The sequence below is a fragment of the Lacerta agilis genome, chromosome 10, assembly GCF_009819535.1.
Source record: "Lacerta agilis isolate rLacAgi1 chromosome 10, rLacAgi1.pri, whole genome shotgun sequence".
In the NCBI taxonomy this organism is placed as follows: domain Eukaryota; kingdom Metazoa; phylum Chordata; class Lepidosauria; order Squamata; family Lacertidae; genus Lacerta; species Lacerta agilis.
Window position 1 is genome coordinate 21852924 of NC_046321.1, and position 19702 is coordinate 21872625.

The 19702-nt window shown below is 43.0% G+C and overlaps 1 protein-coding gene across 10 annotated transcripts in view; it reads left to right on the forward strand.

The window, feature by feature from the left end:
• Positions 1 to 1173: 1173 nt before the first annotated feature.
• The window catches only part of MYBPC1 (myosin binding protein C1), a 94634-nt gene continuing 76105 nt past the window's right edge, over positions 1174 to 19702 (forward strand). For 4 of the 10 annotated variants that reach the window (XM_033163284.1, XM_033163280.1, XM_033163287.1 and 1 more), the window contains exon 1: positions 1181 to 1332. In XM_033163284.1, the coding sequence (XP_033019175.1) occupies positions 1308 to 1332 (25 nt within the window). In that variant the 5' untranslated portion in view covers positions 1181 to 1307. Of the gene's footprint in view, positions 1333 to 19702 lie in introns of all 10 variants that reach the window. The other 6 variants (XM_033163278.1, XM_033163279.1, XM_033163286.1 and 3 more) reach the window with 5 other exon arrangements.

A 19702-nucleotide genomic window follows, 5' to 3' on the forward strand; every position in this document is an offset into this window, starting at 1 on the left:
TGATGCAGTTGCTGAGACTGAAGATTCCCACCTCCCCACAGTTGCCCTCTTTTCCAGAGGTTTTCTTCCAAGCAATCTGAGGCCCTGCCAGTTTGGCCCAGGAGGCCATTTTGAGCTCATCACACTCACTAGTCATTCAGCTGACATCACCTGACATCAGGCACTGGATGGACCTGGTCACTGTTGAATGCAGTGGGGTTTGCCTTCAGAACCAAATTTGAACAGCATCAAATGCAAGCCCAGCTGCTTTGGGGCAAGATGTTGTATGATGCCAGGTATTTGACAGGTGGATGGACCCGCTCACCTTTCAAATACCCACACAGTTGCCCACTATTTGATCTGCCCCACTGTCTTAAGGTAGTTCCTCTCCACACCATTAGTTGGTGGTCACATGGCCCTTCTGGTACCATATACCCTCCTATCCACTAGAGGGTGCACACACTCTGTTGCTGTACTTAGTGTCCTACAAATGAAGGACACTCACATTTTTTGTTCCCACACCAGTAGTGTCTCTGAATGCAGCCCTTTACCTTCTCCCTGACGCAAAATGTATTGATGTGACTGCATTCCCACTGACTCCAACTGAAGGAGAAACTAAACGTCACTCTTTACAATGTCCTTCACATCTATAATATATAATTGTGGCATGTCATATTCTATGCTCTGACAACAACAACAACAACAGTTTTATTATTTATAGGCCTACCTCACCCATCTGGCTGAATTGTCCTAGCCGCTCTGACAAGGATGAATATTCCACTTTCCTTAAATTAGCCGACGAATTGCTAAAAACTGCCAAACAGTATTACGTGATCAAGATCAGGTTAGCTGTTTCAGTTATCAGCCATGGGAAAAAGACACGCAGGTGCAGTATATCATTTAGAACATATATAATGAACATATAATCTGCATATCTGAAAGCCCTTTGATTGTCTGGCAATCGGTTTTACTTCCCAGATTGGGGTGTGTGTGCACGACAGAGAGAGAATCTGATGCTTCTGAATTTAGAAAGTTATAGCCATTCTCCTCAGCCCCATGAAATGCAGCAGAGATTCCTTCCTAAAGCCAAGAGGGCAGCGGCTGCGAACAACAGATGTAAGCAGAGCTCCCATAACTGTCAGTTTTCGGAGGGTATGCATTGAGAGGAGAGGAGGCGCTATTTTGATTGATATTTCGCTGCTGTATATAAAGCCGAGGAATTCTTCTCCCCCTCTGCTTGTCACACTGGCCTGCATGCTCTCCACTGGACTTGTGGCTCCTTGCTGTTGCATCTGACACATAATTGGGAATAAAGAGGAACAAAAACAATGCCGGAACCCACCAAAAAAGCCGGTAAGTGTCATCGTATTTCCCTTACTTGTCTTAAGCAAAACACATGTTTTGAAACCAGCTTGTGACTGAGCAGAGAGATCAGAGAAAGCAAACCTTGGAAGCTGTTATCCTTCCTTGATTCACCACGGTGAAGAGAGTCCACTATCATTGAAACAACTGTTGAACAACTTAGTGATGAAGGTTAGGTAGCTCGGCTGAACTGGAACATTTTAGTTAAGGTTCTGTTGTGCTAGATTATTGCTATTGTTGTTGGTACAGTTTACTTTTCTGAAAGCTTTTTAATTACCATGATTCTGAATGTTCATAGGGTAGTTCTTTGTGTTTTAAAAAAGTGCATAAAGCTTTACTATTGCAAATGAATCTCATTTGTATGTTAACAGGAAGAGTAGGTTTATAATTCAGTGTTGCAATTTACCTTGGATATTTGGGTATTTCTGATAATAGCACCCTCTTTACCTTATTCACTGTCTATCAAATTATGAGATTATTTTGGGGGCTGGCAAAACAGAGATGCTGTCATTATGAATCCAAACTTTGGAGGACTACTGCCCTTAAGTTGTAACATATTTAGAATCCAGCGCTGAATAATGGGAATATTATCTAGACAGAAATCTTTCTTTTAAATAGTCTGCTTTTAAAAAAGATGTTGGGAAGAATGTTCCTCAATTTTAACAGGCGCAGTTTACCAGTAACTCAAGTATTCACTTAATATATTCATAGCACAATCCTAAAACGGTCTACTCAGAAGTAAACTCCACTGATTTCAGTAGGACTTACTTCCAGGTAAGCGTGTATAAGACTGCAACTTAAGATCACATGCACACCATACATTTAAAGTACATGGCTTCCACTGGGAACTGTATTTTGTCAAGGATTCTGGGAAACATAGCTTTGTTAAACTACAGCTCCTTAGATTCTATGGGGGAAGCTACGTGCATTTAATGTGCTGTAAATGTATAGTGTAGAAGCCTAAGTCTGTCTTCCTATATTAATGCTTCTTTTCCTACACATATCACCAATCCTGTGCATGAATGCTTAAGTTACAGTTCAATCCTGTGCATGCTTACTTGGAAGTAAGTCCTATTGCATTCAGTGGGCATATGATGCTAGATTTCATCTTTCTCCTCTAAGCGAAATCTGCCGAGTTCCCTCGCCCTCTTGTATAGTCCACTCCCTACAACATCTCAGTTGCAATCTTCATAAGGTCACTATATGCAAGACAGCTTTTCCTATATGGATTTTATGGTAAAAAAACACCACATATATGCTATGTGTATACACTGTAACCTAGGGAAATTCACAAAGGAAAAACCAAACTTGTTGTAAAATCTCTCCTTATTACCCAGTAACTTTTCTGCGTGGAGGTGACAAAACTTTTTCCCTTCATACCTTTGGAATGTTGAAAAAGGATATTAGTATGCCAAGGAGCTAACAGCAATTTTCTCTGTGTGCTATGTTTGCTTCATGCTCAGAGCATAACTCACTTCCATATTTAGGATCAAGGATATATCCTCAGGGCATATTGGATGGTGGCTCTGTGGGGTTTTCACCTTGTCTGTTAGTGTGTGGCATGGATGTCTTGAGTGTTTTACAAGGTAAATCAATTACCGGTTCAACCTTTGCCTTTGACGTGGTGGATTTTGCTTGTTCCGTCTCATATTTACTATAAAAGCCTTTGCATGGCACAGAGGATTGGATAAGCTAATTTTCAGAATAATTCTAGTTACAGGTAGGTAGCCGTGTTGGTCTGCCGTAGTTGAAACAAAATTTAAAAAAAAATTCATTCCAGTAGCACCTTGGAGACCAACTAAGTTTGTTATTGGTTTGAGCTTTCATGTGCATGCACACTTCTTCAGATACTTCTTCAGATAGAGTATCTGAATAAGTGTGCATGCACACGAAAGCTCATACCAATAACAAAATTAGTTGGTCTCTAAGGTGCTACTGGAAGGATTTTTTTTTTAAATTTTGTTTCAGAATAATAACAGGCCTAGAATCTACCATGGTTTTCTTGATAGCAGCATTACCACTTCAGTAAGTCGCTGTTGTCTCAAAATATTTCCAACATTATTATTTTTTTGAAACGGATTGAAAGTGCCTTTTTCTCATATGTATTACTTACATCGCCAGAGATATACTGCAAAAGTGTGGAGCCAGTGTGGTGTAGTGGTTAGAGTCTCAGACTAGGACCTGGGAGATCAGGGTTCATATTATTATTATTATTATTATTATTATTATTATTATTATTATTTTATTATATTATATTACTATTTCAATACATCCAAAAATTACAGGATGGTTTACAATATAAAAACACAAAAATACAAAACATAACCAACAAAAACAAACAAAACAATAACCCTCCTCATACAGTTTAAAAGGCCATAGTTTGTTTAATTAATCCTAAATCTGGAAGAAGAGGAATTTTTTTGTGTGGTGCCTAAAGATATGTAACGAAGGCGCCAGGTGAGCGTTCCTGGGGAGAGCATTCCACAAGTGGGGAGTCACCACAGAAAAGGCCTGTTCTCGTGTTGCTGCCCTCCGGACATCTCATGGAGGAGGCACACAAAGAAGAGCCTTAGATGATGATCACAGGGTCCTGGTCGTTGCACATGGGGGGAGGCGGTCTTTGAGGTATTGAGGTTCTGAGCTTTTTAAGGCTTTATATGTCAAAACCAGCACTTTGAATTGGGCCCAGAAACTAACTGGCAGCCAGCACAGTTGGGCCAGGATTGGTGCTATATGTTCAGGTGGTCTTGCCCCAGTGAACAACTTGGCCCCCAAATTCTGCACCAGCTGAAGTTTCTGAACTGTCTTCAAAGGCAGTCCCATGTATAACACATTGCAGTAATCTTACCTAGAGGTTACCAGAGCATAGACAACAGAAGTTAGGCTATCCCTGTCCACCTGAGCTTCAAGGGACAGCAATGGATCCACGAATACCCCCAAGCTGTGTACCTGCTCCTTCAGAGAGTGTGTAACACCATCAAGTGCAGGCAAACTCTAATCCATCCAGTCTGGGGACTGAGGTTGAATCCTGACAAGACAGAAGTACTATTTGGGGGGGACAGGAGGCAGGCAGGAGTGGAGGGCTCCCTGGTCCTGAATGGGGTAACTGTGCCCCTGAAGGACCAGATGCACAGCCTGGGAGTAATTTTGGACTCACAGCTGTCCATGGAGGCGCAGGTTAATTCTGTATCCAGGGCGGCTGTCTACCAGCTCCATCTGGTACGCAGGCTGAGTCCTTATCTGCCCGTGGGCTGTCTCACCAGAGTGGTGCATGCTCTAGTTATCTCCCGCTGGGACTACTGCAATGTGCTCTATGTGGGGCTACCTTTGAAGGTGATCTGGAAACTACAACTTATCCAGAATGCGGCAGCTAGACTGGTGACTGGCAACGGCTGCCAAGACCACATAACACCAGTCTTGAAATACCTACATTGGCTCCCAGTACGTTTCTGAGCACCATTCAAAGTGTTGGTGCTGATCTTTAAAGCCCTAAATGGCCTTGGTCCAGTATACCTGAAGGAGCGTCTCCACCCCCATTGTTCTGCCCGGACATGAGGTCCAGTGCCGAGGGCCTTCTGGCGGTTCCCTCGCTGCGAGAAGCCAAGTTACAGGGAACCAGGCAGAGGGCCTTCTCACTAGTGGCACCCGCCCTGTGGAACGCCCTCCCACCAGATGTCAAAGAGAAAAACAACTACCAGACTTTTAGGAGACATCTGAAGGCCGCCCTGTTTAGGGAAGCTTGTAATGTTTGAAGCATTATCGTATTTTAATATTTTGTTGGAAGCCTCCCAGAGTGGCTGGGGAAACCCAGCAGATGGGTGGGGTATAATTTATTATTATTATTATTATTATTATTATTATTATTATTATTATTATTTACTGGGGAACCACCCACAGTGCCTCATTCTTATCTGGATTGGCTCTCATCCAGTCCATTACTGAAGTAAGACAACGGTCCAGCACACCCACTGCCACACCTGCAGATGTAAGGAGAGATGGAGCTGTGTGTCGTCAGCATATTGCTATCCCCAGTTGGCCATTAAGCTCACTTGGTGACCTTGGACCAGTCACTCACTCTCAGCCTAACCTACCTTACAGGGTTGTTGTGGGGCTTAAATGAGGAGGTGAACCATGTAGCTACTTTGAGCTCCTTAGAGGAGGGGTGGGATAGAAATGCAATGAATGAATAAATAAATAATAAAAATTTCATTATTTTCTTCCCTTTCTTTTGTTTTAGTTTTATACTCAGTTCTGGCTAAGTATTTCCTTGAGGTTTTCTAAGATTGCTTAGACTAGGGCTGGGCAGCCTGTGATCCTTCAGATGTTGCTGAGTCCAGCAAGTGTAGTTCAGGTTCTGCACCCCTGATTCATACAGAATTCCAATCTTCTGCACCAAGTAAAGCATTTTCAGCTGATAATACCATACCCTTCCCATTAATTTACAAGGTTTAGAGCTTATTAGTGTTCCTTAGTTGCATGGGTTAGGAGTTTCAAAATTTAGGATGTATTTTTGATGCAGCCAGAAGCAGTACAAAACAAATATATATTAAAGGGATTTTAAAATAATTTTTAAGAACCATACTTATTTGTGCAGTAAAGGTAAAGGTAAAGGGACCCCTGACCATTAGGTCCAGTCGCGGACGACTCTGGGGTTGTGGCGCTCATCTCGCTTTATTGGCCAAGGGAGGTGGCGTACAGTTTTTGGGTCATGTGGCCAGCATGACTAAGCCGCTTCTGGCGAACCAGAGCAGTGCATGGAAACACCGTTTACCTTCCCGCCGGAGCAGTACCTATTTATCTACTTGCACATTGACATGCTTTTGAACTGCTAGGTGGGCAGGAGCAGGGAACGAGCAACGGGAGCTCACTCCGTCGTGGGGATTCAAACCACCAATCTTCTGATCGGCAAGGGCTAGACTCTGTGGTTTAACCCACAGCGCCACCCGTGATAGGAACATCCCAAAGATGTCTACAGCAAATATGCTAACTGACTTTAAATTTCTGAATTGAACCCTATGTTTAAACTTTGGTGACATTTTAGGGTATTCCAGCTACAATGACTTAAGAAAACTTGGTAGTGTACTTCCAAAATTCTGAAACTTGGAGGTTAAACCTCCTTAAGGGACAGAACCCGCTCTAATGTATGACAAGCAATCTGCAGCTCATGAGAAATGTTCATCAGCTTTCAGGTTTAGTTTTAACAGATAGTTTTTTGTTCTCATTAAATCGCTGTTTAACTTCAAGACAGGACATCCTAATTTGCAGTTTGGGGAGACATAGTACTATCGATATTGGGAAGAAAGTTGTTCAGGATGATCATTTAGGCCTTTGCAACTTGATGGTGTCATGGAAACATTGCAGAGTTTGTGAGGAACTAGCAAGTTGCTTCTTTGCTGCTCCATTGAATATTCTTCATTTGTGTGTATGTGATTTGATGGAGAATTTGTTCCAAGCGATATGGCTGCTGGGCTATTTAGTTATTAAGTTTTCTGTTCTCGGGAGAGAGAGGAGAGGTTAAGGAGCTTTCTGTAGGATATAAGGGTTTTCGCACCTCAAGTGGGATCCTGCACCTTACAGGACTGAGCCCTAGGCAACTAGTGTTGACAAGGCTGCAAGGATCAGTTTGCATCCTGGCACTGCTGCTTAGCGCTGGAGGACAATAACGTATGAAGTATCCTACCCAAAATAGCTGTACCAAATGTGCACACGAATGTGAGAGAACCTAAACCTGCACCCAAACTACCGCCAGCCTGCCTTGTAAAGTATCCCATTTGCCGTACAGACAGCTGACATATATCTTAACATCAATTCTGTTACAGATGGTATGACACTAGAGATAGTACTGACTTTTATTTATTAGTTTAAAACATTACTCTTCATTGCAAACCAATCTCAGAGCAAGTTGTGATTAAAACTGAAGCATAGAAGACAGGGATAGGGGATCTAAGGTCAGGGGGCTAAATGTTGCCCTCCAGGCCTCTCTGTGGCCCCTGTAATTCTCCCCAGGTCATGTACACATAAACCTTGAGTGCTTTTGTTTGTGTCCTTGAACTGTGATAATGTATCTTGCTTGCCTGGAAGGAGGATGGAGAAATGTGTGCTTGTGTGTGCATAGAAACCTCTGGCATTTGCATGGCTGAAATGTAACCTACTCTACAAAGAGAAGATTCACACACATTGCTCTGCTTACTTTTGTATCAGTCCCCTGCCCACCATTACTGGTATGGTGGTCATTTTTCATGGATAACCACTGAAAGGTGGCCCTTGGGCTGAACAGGCATGTTCCAACTCCAATATGCCATATTTAAAACCAATGTTTTATTTTTAAAAAAAAGAGGCAGGAAAGAACAAGCAACAATTAATCACCAAACACAAAGCAACAATAACCAATGACCTCAACACTAATATCTCATAAACTTGAGTTTTGAGCTGACACAAAACATTGATAACAATTGGGTCCAACCAAATCTCAAAGGAGAGGTTTGCATATCTCCACCAAGAAGGCCTTCATCCTCATTGCCATATAGAAAGTTTTGTCCGGCTGAGACATAGCCAGGAGAGCCACCAAAAAGATTTCAACACCTGGACAAGTCTGTGTGAGAGTAGGTGTTCTTTTTAATATCCAACACCTTGAACCTGACTTGGTAAAATGTTATTTTATAAAAATCTATTTTGTAGCATGTAGGCAAAGATACATTTTTGTTGGGTAGTTGGCTGACTTGTGGGTTGTTTAGCTTGCAGAGTTGATTAAAGCTGTGCGTAAAGTTGATTGCAGAAGGGAATGCTACCTCAGTAAGGCAGGAAGGCTTATGTTCCTATGATGTTTTAATGCTTCCCCCATTAAAATATCATAAGAACATAAGCCTTGCTGCTTTAGGAGAGCCTGACCACTGGGTCCATCTAGCTCAGGTAAATATATGATTGAATAAAAAGGTTTCTGTTTCTGGCTTTCGGACACCCCACCCAAAATATATTTTATCTTCTGAGTGTTCAGTTCCATTGTTGAGAGATTATTATTAGGCTTTTTAATCATAACCTTTAAAAGTGTCATAAAAGCACTTCCCAGTTAAAAAAGAGATCATTTCATTTGAGATTGTCAGGGTCCCAAGATGGCTGCTTAATTTTGCATTAAAACATTAACTTTTTCCAGGGTGAATGTTATATTCCTGGGAGGAGGAATGGTTGTGCTACACAGTGACGTCAGCAGGCAGGGCAAGCAAAAGGAAAGGGACACCCCTTCTCTTTCTCTTCCCTTTGTTCTCTCTCACCTTTATGCATCCATCCATCCATTTTATTTCTCTCCCACACAAACACATACAAGCACCCACTGACACAAGAACCCCAGCACCAAATGGAAATTGCTAAATGCACAAAAAGGACACATTTCCTACAAAAGAAGGAAGGAAGTGGCACAATGCACCAGAAATTTCTCCTACATAGCTTTGGATGCAGAAGATTTCAGGTTCAATCCCTGGTGGTGCTAGCTTTTTTTTTTTAAGGGAACAGGAGGCAGGTCATAGAAGAAGACATTTCTCTGCTGCCAATCAGAGTACATAATAATGGGCTAGACAAAAACAGTTTGACCTGGAATAGGGCTGCTTTTTGTGTTCCATCGAAATGAGATTTGTGAGTACACCAGCCTCTTTCCAGTCTAGCTTATCTTTTGTCAAAGTGGGCCTCTTACCACACAACAATGTCTATGCAGATCATAATCTTTGGTTTTAACATGAAAAAGAAGAAATAGTCCTAAAAGAAAAGGTTAAAAGTACTATAGAGTTTCCCAGATAGTACAGTACTGCTTTCAGCTCTCCATATAATGATACTACTGTTCATATCTTTAACCCCCACTGGACAGTGTTGTGTTGTTGTTTTTTTAAAAATCTGTGTTAAATTCTATTTGGCAATTTGCCTCCATATTTGGCAATTTGCAGACAGGGGGCCTGCATTCTGCCACAACACATAGGCACTCTCTGCCACATTCAAATATTATTTTCATTTCCAACACCTCCCACACTTCCTCCCGTGATATCGGGTTAATGCTGACCTTCAACCTCCCACTCTTTGCTTTTTTGCTTCTCATGTGTTCTCCTTTTTCTGCTTGGAAATGAATCCCAGTGAACAATAGCCACCTTAAGTTAACATCTTGTCTATTTTTACAAATTTAGTGAGCAAGCAAGATGTTTTCATTTATTCCACTATCCAGAGCTATGTCATGCACTTCTAAGGGTTTATAAGCAAAATGGAACACTTCCTATTTTTCTTTCATATCATTGTCATAATTTGGTTTCAAAAGTATTTTCCTGTGTGTGGTGTGTGGGTGTGTATGCCTGCCACTTGACAAACACAACTGGAAGGCTCAGCTGGGCATGCAGAGTATGGCTGTTTAGTCTGTGGTGTGAAGTCATAATCCTTTATCCATTTCGCCCCATGAAACGGTTGTAGCTCAGTGGTAGAGCAACTGCCTTGCATGCATTCAATCCCTGACATCTCCAGGTAGGGCTGAGAAAGCCCCATCTGAAACCCTAGAGAGCTGCTGTCAGTGAGTGTAGACCTATGTTTCCCAAACTTGGGTCTCCAGCTGTTTCTGGACCACAACTCCCATCATCCCTAGCTAGCAGGACAAGTGATCAGGAATGATGGAAATTGTAGTCCAAAAACAGCTGGAGACCAAGTTTGGGAAACACTGGTTTAGACAATACTCAGCTAGATAGACAATAGTTTCTCTTCCTTTTAGAAGAAAAACCAGGTACAGGTATTAACGTTTGAATGGACTGCAGATGCACCCAATAATGAAGCCTGACTGAGAAAGAAAGCAATATTTTTTTGGAGTGAAATTATTCCTACTTTTAGGCAAGGCTGGCCCTTTCACCAGGCAGGGGGAAGTGACTTCTTCAAGCAGCAGGTGCACGCGTGTTTAGAGAGTGACAGTGGCATGTTGGAGGACAGAATTGTGTGCCATACAGCCTGCTCTGTGCCCCTTAAGTTAGCCTGCTGTGTTTGAGGACCCTGTGCCATCACCAGTGTTAGAATAAGATTCAGCTGCCTGTCTGGTGAGCTTCTGTACATGGACAGCAGGGGTGGAGGGAGAAGCTCCATCTTGTCCTTTGCCTCAGGCACCAAAATGCCTTGGGCCACCTCTGTTTTAGGCAAAGATTGCCTTTCACAAAAACCAGTGTGGAGGATACATCCCGCCTACAGAGGGTGCCAGGCTTCCTGATTTTTTTAAAAGAAGTAAACCAACTGGACATCTATAAAAAAATGTTAGGAGACAAAACATGGAGGCAATGTTCTCAGGCAGATATAGAGAAACTCCTGTTGCTAAGGGTACTTAAACATTTAATCATTGTTGCTAAGCACTGGAGGAAGGAATGCTGACACCACCCTCACCTGGGATATGGGAGGGGGGGTCTCCCTGAGCAGCTAAAATAACCAAGAAAAGCTCATTGTTGCTGGTAGCCTGAAGCAGGACTTAGGAGAAAAGACCACCTGTTTGTTAGTTGAAGTACTTTCCTCTTTGTCCACATTATTTCATTATTTTGCCAAGTGTGTTGCCTTTACAGTATAAAACACAATTGACCATCTTAGATATGTTGAAATACATGAAGCTACCTTCATGCTGATATTACATTGTTCCCTCCTTCCCAGTTTTCCACGTTCCCCTCACAGCCATTACTGGTCTGCTTGTCACTTTTACATTGTTGTTTATTAATATAAATACTATAAAATAATCAATCACCTTAAATACCGTAGCATTAAAATTCCTACAGACTGTACTTTAACACAAGGGTAATTTTTCTGTTCATCAGGGTTGGCAAAATGCTTTTTTGGGAAATGGCACATGTTCAGAGTATTTGCCGCTTGTTGTATATTTGTATTTTGCTTTTCTTCCCAGGAGCTCAAGATGACATACATTTGTCCTCCCCTCTCACATTTTAGCTTCACAGTCCCTGTGAGGTAGGCTAGGGTGAGAGTTAGTAGTTCAGATACCAAGCTTATGAAACTGCACATATTTAAGAGTATTGGTGTAATTTATCAGGGTTGGTGAATTTTGTTTTGCTTTGGTATTTTGCTGTAAATAACAGGATTGTGAAATGTTGTTCAAGCAAGGGGGCTCCTTTTCTGGCTTTGTGCATTTTAATTTGTCTATACATTGTCTATTTTTCTTTACATGATCTTGCGTTTCTTCTCAGGAGTTCAAAGTTGCTCTCTTTATCCTTCCATCCTCACATTTTAATCTTTGCAACCTGTGAGGTAGGCTAGCCTAAGTTAATATGTGTGCTTAAGCAGCAGTTCTTGCCACTAGATTGCTGGGGCAAGGGACTCAAGAGGAAGAGCTGGAGGTGGCTCCCCCCCCCTCCCCACATGAGGTGGTCACCTCACTTTGCCTTATGGCATGGCAGGTCTTGGCAACAGCACAACCAAGCTTAACCCTGCTCTCCTTCTCAATAAAGTGTAAGTGCTTGAGAAATGAATGAGTGAATAGCGCTTTAGTGATTCAGCAGTTGAGTAGAATGCCACTTGCCCATTTCCCCTTAAATCTCAAAATGAAGAAAATGCTAAAGGCGTCTTACATGATTTAATGATGGCTTAAAATTATAGAAGTCGCCCAGAATATTCCTCAGGAAGCCAGCTCTATTTACAGGGTGGCTACATGCCTGATAAAATTTGTGGCTGTTTTCTTGTTGTTACAACCTCTTTTACAAAATGTAGTAACTAGAAGTGAGCATCCAACCTCTCCCCCCCCCCGCCTTCTTTGCGGGAAATTCCCATATTATAGCATTGGAAAAAAGGGGGAAAAGGGAAAAGGTTGATAGCTATGCACCATGCCCTCACTGAGAACTCACCAGTTCCTGGTTATCTATGGGGTTATCATTTCCTTCCACATCTTGCATGCATTGGTTCCCGTTGAGTACATAATTGGAGAAAACAACTCTGCTTTACAGTATGCATGGTTGCTCTGTTGAAACAAGGGCTGGCCACCAGTCACCTCCTTTTGCAAGCATTGCTTAGAAAACCCATTCACTATACAGGCATAATAATAAAGGGCATGTTTATAAGACAGAAAAATTGATTTGTCAGTCATTTCCTTTTCCCCCCAAGTCCTGGTAAATGAAGTCCTGTGAGGTGAGGAACGATTTCTAACAGTCCACTACAGTTCGCAGCATGCCTTTAGGGGAAGCAATAGTAGTTAAAATGTCACAGACCTGATATAGGCATGTAGTGTGGCTACGGAGTCAATTATATGCTGATATTCTTCAGGAATACAGAAGTGGTGCAAAAGCAGCAGTGGAAAAGCCTTCAGCCATGTAAAAAGTTATTCAGAATCACTGTGGAGATTGCAGCTCAATGTCAGACTTGCTTTTTCTTGCACTAAATGGTGCCTGAATTTTTTTCATTAGTAAGTAACCATTATATTGCTGCATGGCACCCCAATGTGATATTCCAGGGGTTCCAGGTGTGCAGGGGTTCCAGGTGGGAACAAGGCGCAGCAGAGACTGTGGTGTCTTTATGATACATGTTTTGTTTACACATATATGCAACCTGAGTGTATGATAGAGGGGTTCACAGTATAATCCCCTAAAAAGGTCTTGTTGCTCCAATAGTCGCAACCTCTGACAAAGGTAGAGTTTGAAGTAGAGTTTTAGAATTGACTGGTGTGACCTAGGGGAAGAAAGGTTGCAAGTTGAAAAAGGCTGAGGCAGAGCAGGATGTTTGCTTTCAGTTTGAATCCAAAGTAGCAAAACTGCAAAACCTTCTAGGCGTGATTATGCTGTGAACCCCTCCATTGTAGGCTCAGGTTGTAAATAAACTATATATGATAAAGACACCAGAGTCTCCACTGTGCCTCATTCCCAAAAGGAGACCCTGGGTAAGCCCCCTGGGGCCCTGGAAATCTTGCACTACTCAGAGGCTGAGGTGGCATGCAACATTATCTATTTATTTATTAAAATTAGTCTATTAACCTCTCACTTCTGAGTAGAACTGTATAGGATTGCAACGTGGGAGAGGTTCTCAATAACTTCAGTGGAGCTTTCTCCCTGGTAACTGGCTCTAAAATTGCAGTCACATTGACTTTTGCAGTTTCTATGCATTGAGAAATGAATAATAATAATAATAATAATAATAATAATAATTTATTTATACCCCACCCATCTGGCTGGGTTTCCCCAGACACTCTGGGCAGCTTCCAACAGAACATTAAAATGCAATAATCTATTAAACATTAAAAGCCTCGCTAAACAGCCTTCAGGTGTCTTCTAAAAATCTGGTAGTTGTTTTTCTCTTTAACATCTGGTGGGAGGGCGTTCCACAGGGCGGGTGCCAATACTGAGAAGGCCCTCTGCCCTGTAACTTGGCTTCTCATAGTGAGGGAACCACCACAAGGCCCTCGGCCTCAGTGTCCGAGCAGAATTATGGGGTGGAGACGGTCCTTCAAGTATACTGGACCGAGGCCATTTAGGGCTTTAAAGGTCAGCACCAACACTTTGAATTGTGCTCAGAAACATACTGGGAGCCAATGTAGGTCTTTCAAGACTGGTGTTAAATGGTCTTGGCGGCCACTCCCAGTCACCAGTCTAGATGCCACATTCTGGATAAGTTGTAGTTTCCAGATCACCTTCAAAGGTAGCCCCACATAGAGCACATTGCAGTAATCCAAACGAGAGATAACTAGAGCATGCACCACTCTGGCGAGACAGTCCACGGGCAGGTAGGGTCTCAGCCTGCGTACCAGATGGAGCTGGTAGACAGCTGCCCTGGATACAGAATTAACCTGTGCCTCCATGGACAGCTGTGAATCCAAAATGACTCCCAGGCTGCACACCTGGTCCTTCAGGGGCACAGTTACCCCATTCAGGGCCAGGGAATCCTCCTCACCTGCTCACCTCCTGTCCCCCCAAGAACAGTACTTCTGTCTTGTCAGGATTCAACCTCAATCTGTGCCTCCAGACACTCACACAGGACCTTCACCACCTTCACTGGTTCTGATTTGAAAGAGAAGTAGAGCTGGGTATCATCCGCATACGGATGAACACCCAGCCCAAACCCCCTGATGATTTCTCTCAGCGGCTTCATGTAGATGTTGAAAAGCATGGGGAAGAGGACAGAACCCTGAGGTACCCCACAAGTGAGAGCCCAGGGGTCTGAACACCACCACCACTTTCCGAAAATGGCTCAGGAGGAAGGAGCGGAACCACTGTATAACAGTGCCCCCAGCTCCCAACCCCTCTAGACGGTCCAGAGGGATGTTATGGTCGATGGTGTCAAAAGCCGCTGAGATATCCAGCAGAACTAGGAAACAGCTCTCACCTTTGTCCCTAGCCCGCCAGAGATCATCAACCAGTGTGACCAAGGCAGTTTCAGTCCCATGATGAGGTCTGAATCCCGACTGGAAGGGAACCAAATGGTCCGCTTCTTTCAGGCGTGCCCAAGAATGGAAGATTTGAGACTGGGCAATAGTTGGCCATATTGGCTGCATTTAAATATGGTTTTTTAAGAAGCGGTTTAATAACTGCCTCTTTCAGTGGGTCTGGGAAGGCTCCCTCGCAGAGAGAAGCATTCACCACCCCGCGAAGCCCATCACCCAGCCCTTCCTGGCTAGCTTTTATAACCCAGGATGGGCAAGGATCAAGGAGACAGGTGGTTGGTTTCACTCGTCCAAGCAGCCTGTCCACATCCTTGGAGGTAACAGATTGGAATTGATCCCACACAACTGGACTAGACAGGACTCTAGCACTCTCCCACCCCAGCCCTGCTCCCACGGTGGAGTCTACCTCTTCCCGAATCTGAGCAACCTTATCTGCAAAAAACTTTGCAAATCATTGCAGGAGATCATGTGGCCCATAATGGGCCCTGATGAAGCAGGTGGTTCCGCTAAATTGCGAACCGCCTGAAAAAGTCTCCTGCTGCTGTTTTCTGCAATAGAGGCGGTGAAGAAAGTCTTCGCCATCACTTCCACCACTTGGTAGGCTCGACATTGAGCTCTAACCCCTGTCTGGTCAGATTCAGAATGAGTTATCCGCCACTGGCGCTCTAGCCGTCTCAGCGATTGTTTCATTGCCCTCAGATCTGGGGAAAACCGCAGGGCTGTCTGGGCTCCATGCTGTCAGAGAGGGCGCTTCGGAGCCAAATAGTCAATAGCCCTGGTTAACTCCACATTCCAGTGGGTCACCAGGGAATCAGCTGAAAGGCCATCAACATGGGATAAAGCATCCCCTACTACTCTCTGGAAACCATTTGGATCCATTAAATGGTGGTGGCGGACCATCTGAATCAGTCCCACCTCCCTGTAGAGGGGAAGGGTCGCGGAGAAGTACAATTGCACCAGGAAGTGATCTGACCATGGCACTTCTTTAGTTTCGCTTTTATTTAATGTCAGATCACCAGCATCCATAGAGGTGAATACAATCAGGTCGTGGATGACAGTGGTTTTGTTCATCATTGACCTGGCATTGCACAGCAGCACCTTCAGGTCATGTGTGTATCCCTTGCTGATTCCAGTATCTGTCCGGTCAGGACCAGACCCGGAGGCAGGGATAGTCCTCAAACAACTTCTAAACCTGCCTCCTCGGCAATGACATGGTCTGGTCTTAGCGTAACTCCTCCTCCTACCCGTGATCACTGAGATCGGTTGTCCCAGTGCTTCCCCCCCCCCCCGTGGAACCTGCCCCAGCAATTTTGTGGGCTGGGACCCACTCCTAGGCAGCCCTGACCCCACCCCTTAAGGACAAAATAAATCCTATATAAAAACAAAACACAATAAAACAATACAAACCAAAAACTGTAAAAATTACAAACAAACCAAAATTAAGCAAATTCCCAAACCCAACTAAACATCCATCCCACCCCCCATAGCAAAAAGAATTTAAAAAGGTGTAAAGAAATTAAAAAAAACAAAAAACATTTCAAAACATTTTAAAGAGAACTCTGCACTGTCCTGGGCGGCAGCAGCAGCAATCCTTATGAGGCCTGTCAGGCCCTATCCTGGGCCAGGTGGTGAGTGGCAGGAATGGGGCCCTCAGGCACTCACGCAGGGGAGTCCTCCTGGGCAGCACCCAGGAATCTGATTTTTCTTAATGAGTCCTGGTTGTTTGGAGAACTATGTTTTGTCCAATCAGTCATGCACTGAATCCTTTCAAATGAACCTGTTCTTTTGGCAAAGTCACATGACTAATAGTGTAACCGACTTAGTCATGCTGGCCACATGACCCGGAAGCTGTACGCTGGCTCCCTCGGCCAGTAAAGCAAGATGAGCGCCGCAACCCCAGAGTTGTCTGCGACTGGACCTAATGGTCAGGGGTACCTTTACCTTTACTAATCACACCTAGTCAGAAATATATCCTGTTGAACTCAGTGGGGCTTACTCTCTAATAAGTGGGATTAGGATTGTAGCTTAAAATGGGATATTCAGGCTGCAGTTCTGTGCCTGTTGACCTGGAAGTATAACTGAGTGCAGTTGACATCTCAATAAACACAGATGGGGTTGGGTTATGAGTAGTGTCATTATTCTAGAAAAAGAAGTGCTGGAACTCACCATGAACATTTACTTTGTTCTCTTATAATGGCAATGGCGTCCACCTGAGAGGTGCCGTAACTGAGTTCCAGCTGGGGGGGAAAGCCCTGCTTATGAAAATGTACACTGATTGGATCTTTGCAAAGATAGTAGAGTGTGAGCAAGCTTCACCAAACATCCAACCTGAAATCTGCACAACTAATTTGAAAGTATTTTTCCCTAGCTTAGTCGTGTAAACTCTATTTAATTGTAAAGGCATGGCAACTGCAAAAGTCAATTGAAATGAAGTAGAAAGCTATTTCATATTTTGAACAGATAGGGATATATAATTAACAGCTTGCTAATATTTCTAATAGAAATGCAAGCAGATGAGTTGTGGCTTACTGCATACATATAAGTCAACACATAATGAATTCTGGGAACAAGGCCTTTGGGTAACCTGGCCCTTTGGGTAAATCTGGATCCATAATCCGCTCCTTGGCAGCACTAAGACATGAAAGCATTTCTGTGTATACATCTATGTAACAGCTGTGCTTTCACTGTCTCAGTTTGATGGTACTCCTGCTAGTCTTAATGCAGCAATGGGTAAATTTCCACCTTTGTTGCATAGATGGTTGTCTTCAGCACAGCTGTCTTTGAAGCTTCGTAAAATGAGGGATACAGATTTAGGTTGCAGTCTTACGCAAACATATACCTGGTAGTAGGTTGCATTACTACCAACACTACTTCCTTCAAAGGAAAAATACGTTGGAGTACACACTGCAAATATACTTTTCTCAGACATTGCCTGGGGGAGCTACCACTGCAAAGGTTACAAAAGGCTAGTTAACGTAAACTGCAAAACAGGAGAGAAAACAGCTGGAGGAAAGCTGCATTATATTTTATGTCCTTGCGTGCATGGCTTCTATATCTGAAAAAGAAACTGTTCTTTTCCCTTTTGCCCAGTGGCAGGTGCTAGGAGGTAAGCTTTCCTTCTGCAGCACAAGGACCCCTACAATTCTTCTTATATATTTATAATTGTTTTAGTCATTTTCTATTTTTACACTGAAGAACCTTTCCTGGCTTGATCTGTATTGACATTTCACCAACCTTGGCAGCTGAAGAGGTTCATCATGATTCAATGAGGAAAACTTCTCTCCCGTGGTGATGGAATGCTTTGTCAGGCATTCAGCTCAAAGATTTGATCCATAGTATAGTTCCTCACAACACCTAGCCAGGGAGCCTTATAAGGCAATTGGATGGCAGAGAATGGCATCTGGGAACTCCATAGAGCATGCTGGATCAGGAAAGAACAGAACAGCCGCCACAGTTTGATATCTACTTGTCTTTTTATTCTTGGCAGAAAAGTCCATCTTGAGAGATTTATTAGCCTTGGAGACTGTGGGCTGTTAGGTGTTTTCTTACTGGACTTCCTCAGAAGTGAAGCTGACAGCCAAGGATGTCTTGTTGTTGGTAGATCAAGGGCAACTTGAAAGGGGGAATATGTTGAAGATCTGTTCCCGCCTTCTAAAATTTGGCAGGTGGGGTGGATACTGGCAGCATGTCTTTTTCCTCATGTTCCAATCACCCCCTTTTACCAAGGAGCAGTCCCTATTTTCTGGTATCTCATCCTAGTAAAATGACCACTTTTTTGCCTTTGTTGGATTAATAGTTAACATTTCTTAGCAAGAGATGTTCCTGTTGTTGATCTTCAGGTTTCAGAGGTGTCACTGCATGCATATCCATGCCAGGGATGAGGGATAAATTCAGCTGAATTTATCAAATTTCTGAAACAAGATGAGAGCTGAAAACAGCCATCCTTCAAAATTGGCTCTAATCTGAAATGTCCTGTGCAGTTTTCCAGCCAAACAATGTTTACAAAAATGCATATATTAAGGGAAAGTGTGGATAAAAATGAATATATTGGTAAAAATAACATACAAAAACGCATCGTATCGGGGGGATATAACTTTCAAAAATGGGTACGTTAATCAAAACCGCATACGAAAATGTGTTTATCAGGAGATATTCACATAAAATGCTGGTGAATTTTCACGGGGATTTTTAAAAAGAAAATTCGCAAATGTGGATAAACAAATTTAAGATTGGAAAAATGAACAGCTGAGAGAACTGAAATACACAAACCCTTCCATCTCTAAGGAACACTTCAGCACTATGTCATGCCCACAAATGGTGTCCTTTGTCAGAGTGAAGAATTGGGCGACCATTGTCTGGAGAACCCAGGAATGCTGCTGCCACTTTCTGCAGCGACTAATACTGTTCAGCAGTAATAAAAGTTTAACAGCAAATGATTACACTTTAAACCTTTTAAACAGTTTTTGCTGCTGTGGCAAAGCAGCATCAGTATTTTTCTGTAGCAACCACTGATAACTGCTCCACACTGCAAGCACACTCTGGCTTTCTCCAGACGCAGCAGTAGACAGACCTGCAACCAACATGTGACTTCCAGCAACTGGCAGTCAGAAGCATACTTCCTCTGACAGTAAAGTTTGAACATGGTCAGCAGGGTTAGTAATTATCAACAGCCTTATCTTCCATGAATTTGTCCAATTCTTTTTAAAAGCTTCCCAAGTTGGTGGCCATCACTATTGAAAGAGTATTCCTATTTTTGTTTGAGAAGTGTTGAAGGAGATGCAACTGTTCTGAAGGAAGTGTGTCTTACTAGCTTCCCTCAATATTTTTTTTAAAATAAATGCCTTTATTTTTAGACTGCCATTGCTGAAGATGCTTTCTTTGGAACTGGATGTGTGGGTTGTGCCTCTTTTGTTTTTCCTTTCGGTTCTAAGGCTTTTAATATTGTTAGAGGTTTGTTTGTTTTCTATTTTTTATTGTTGGGTTATATTGTATTTT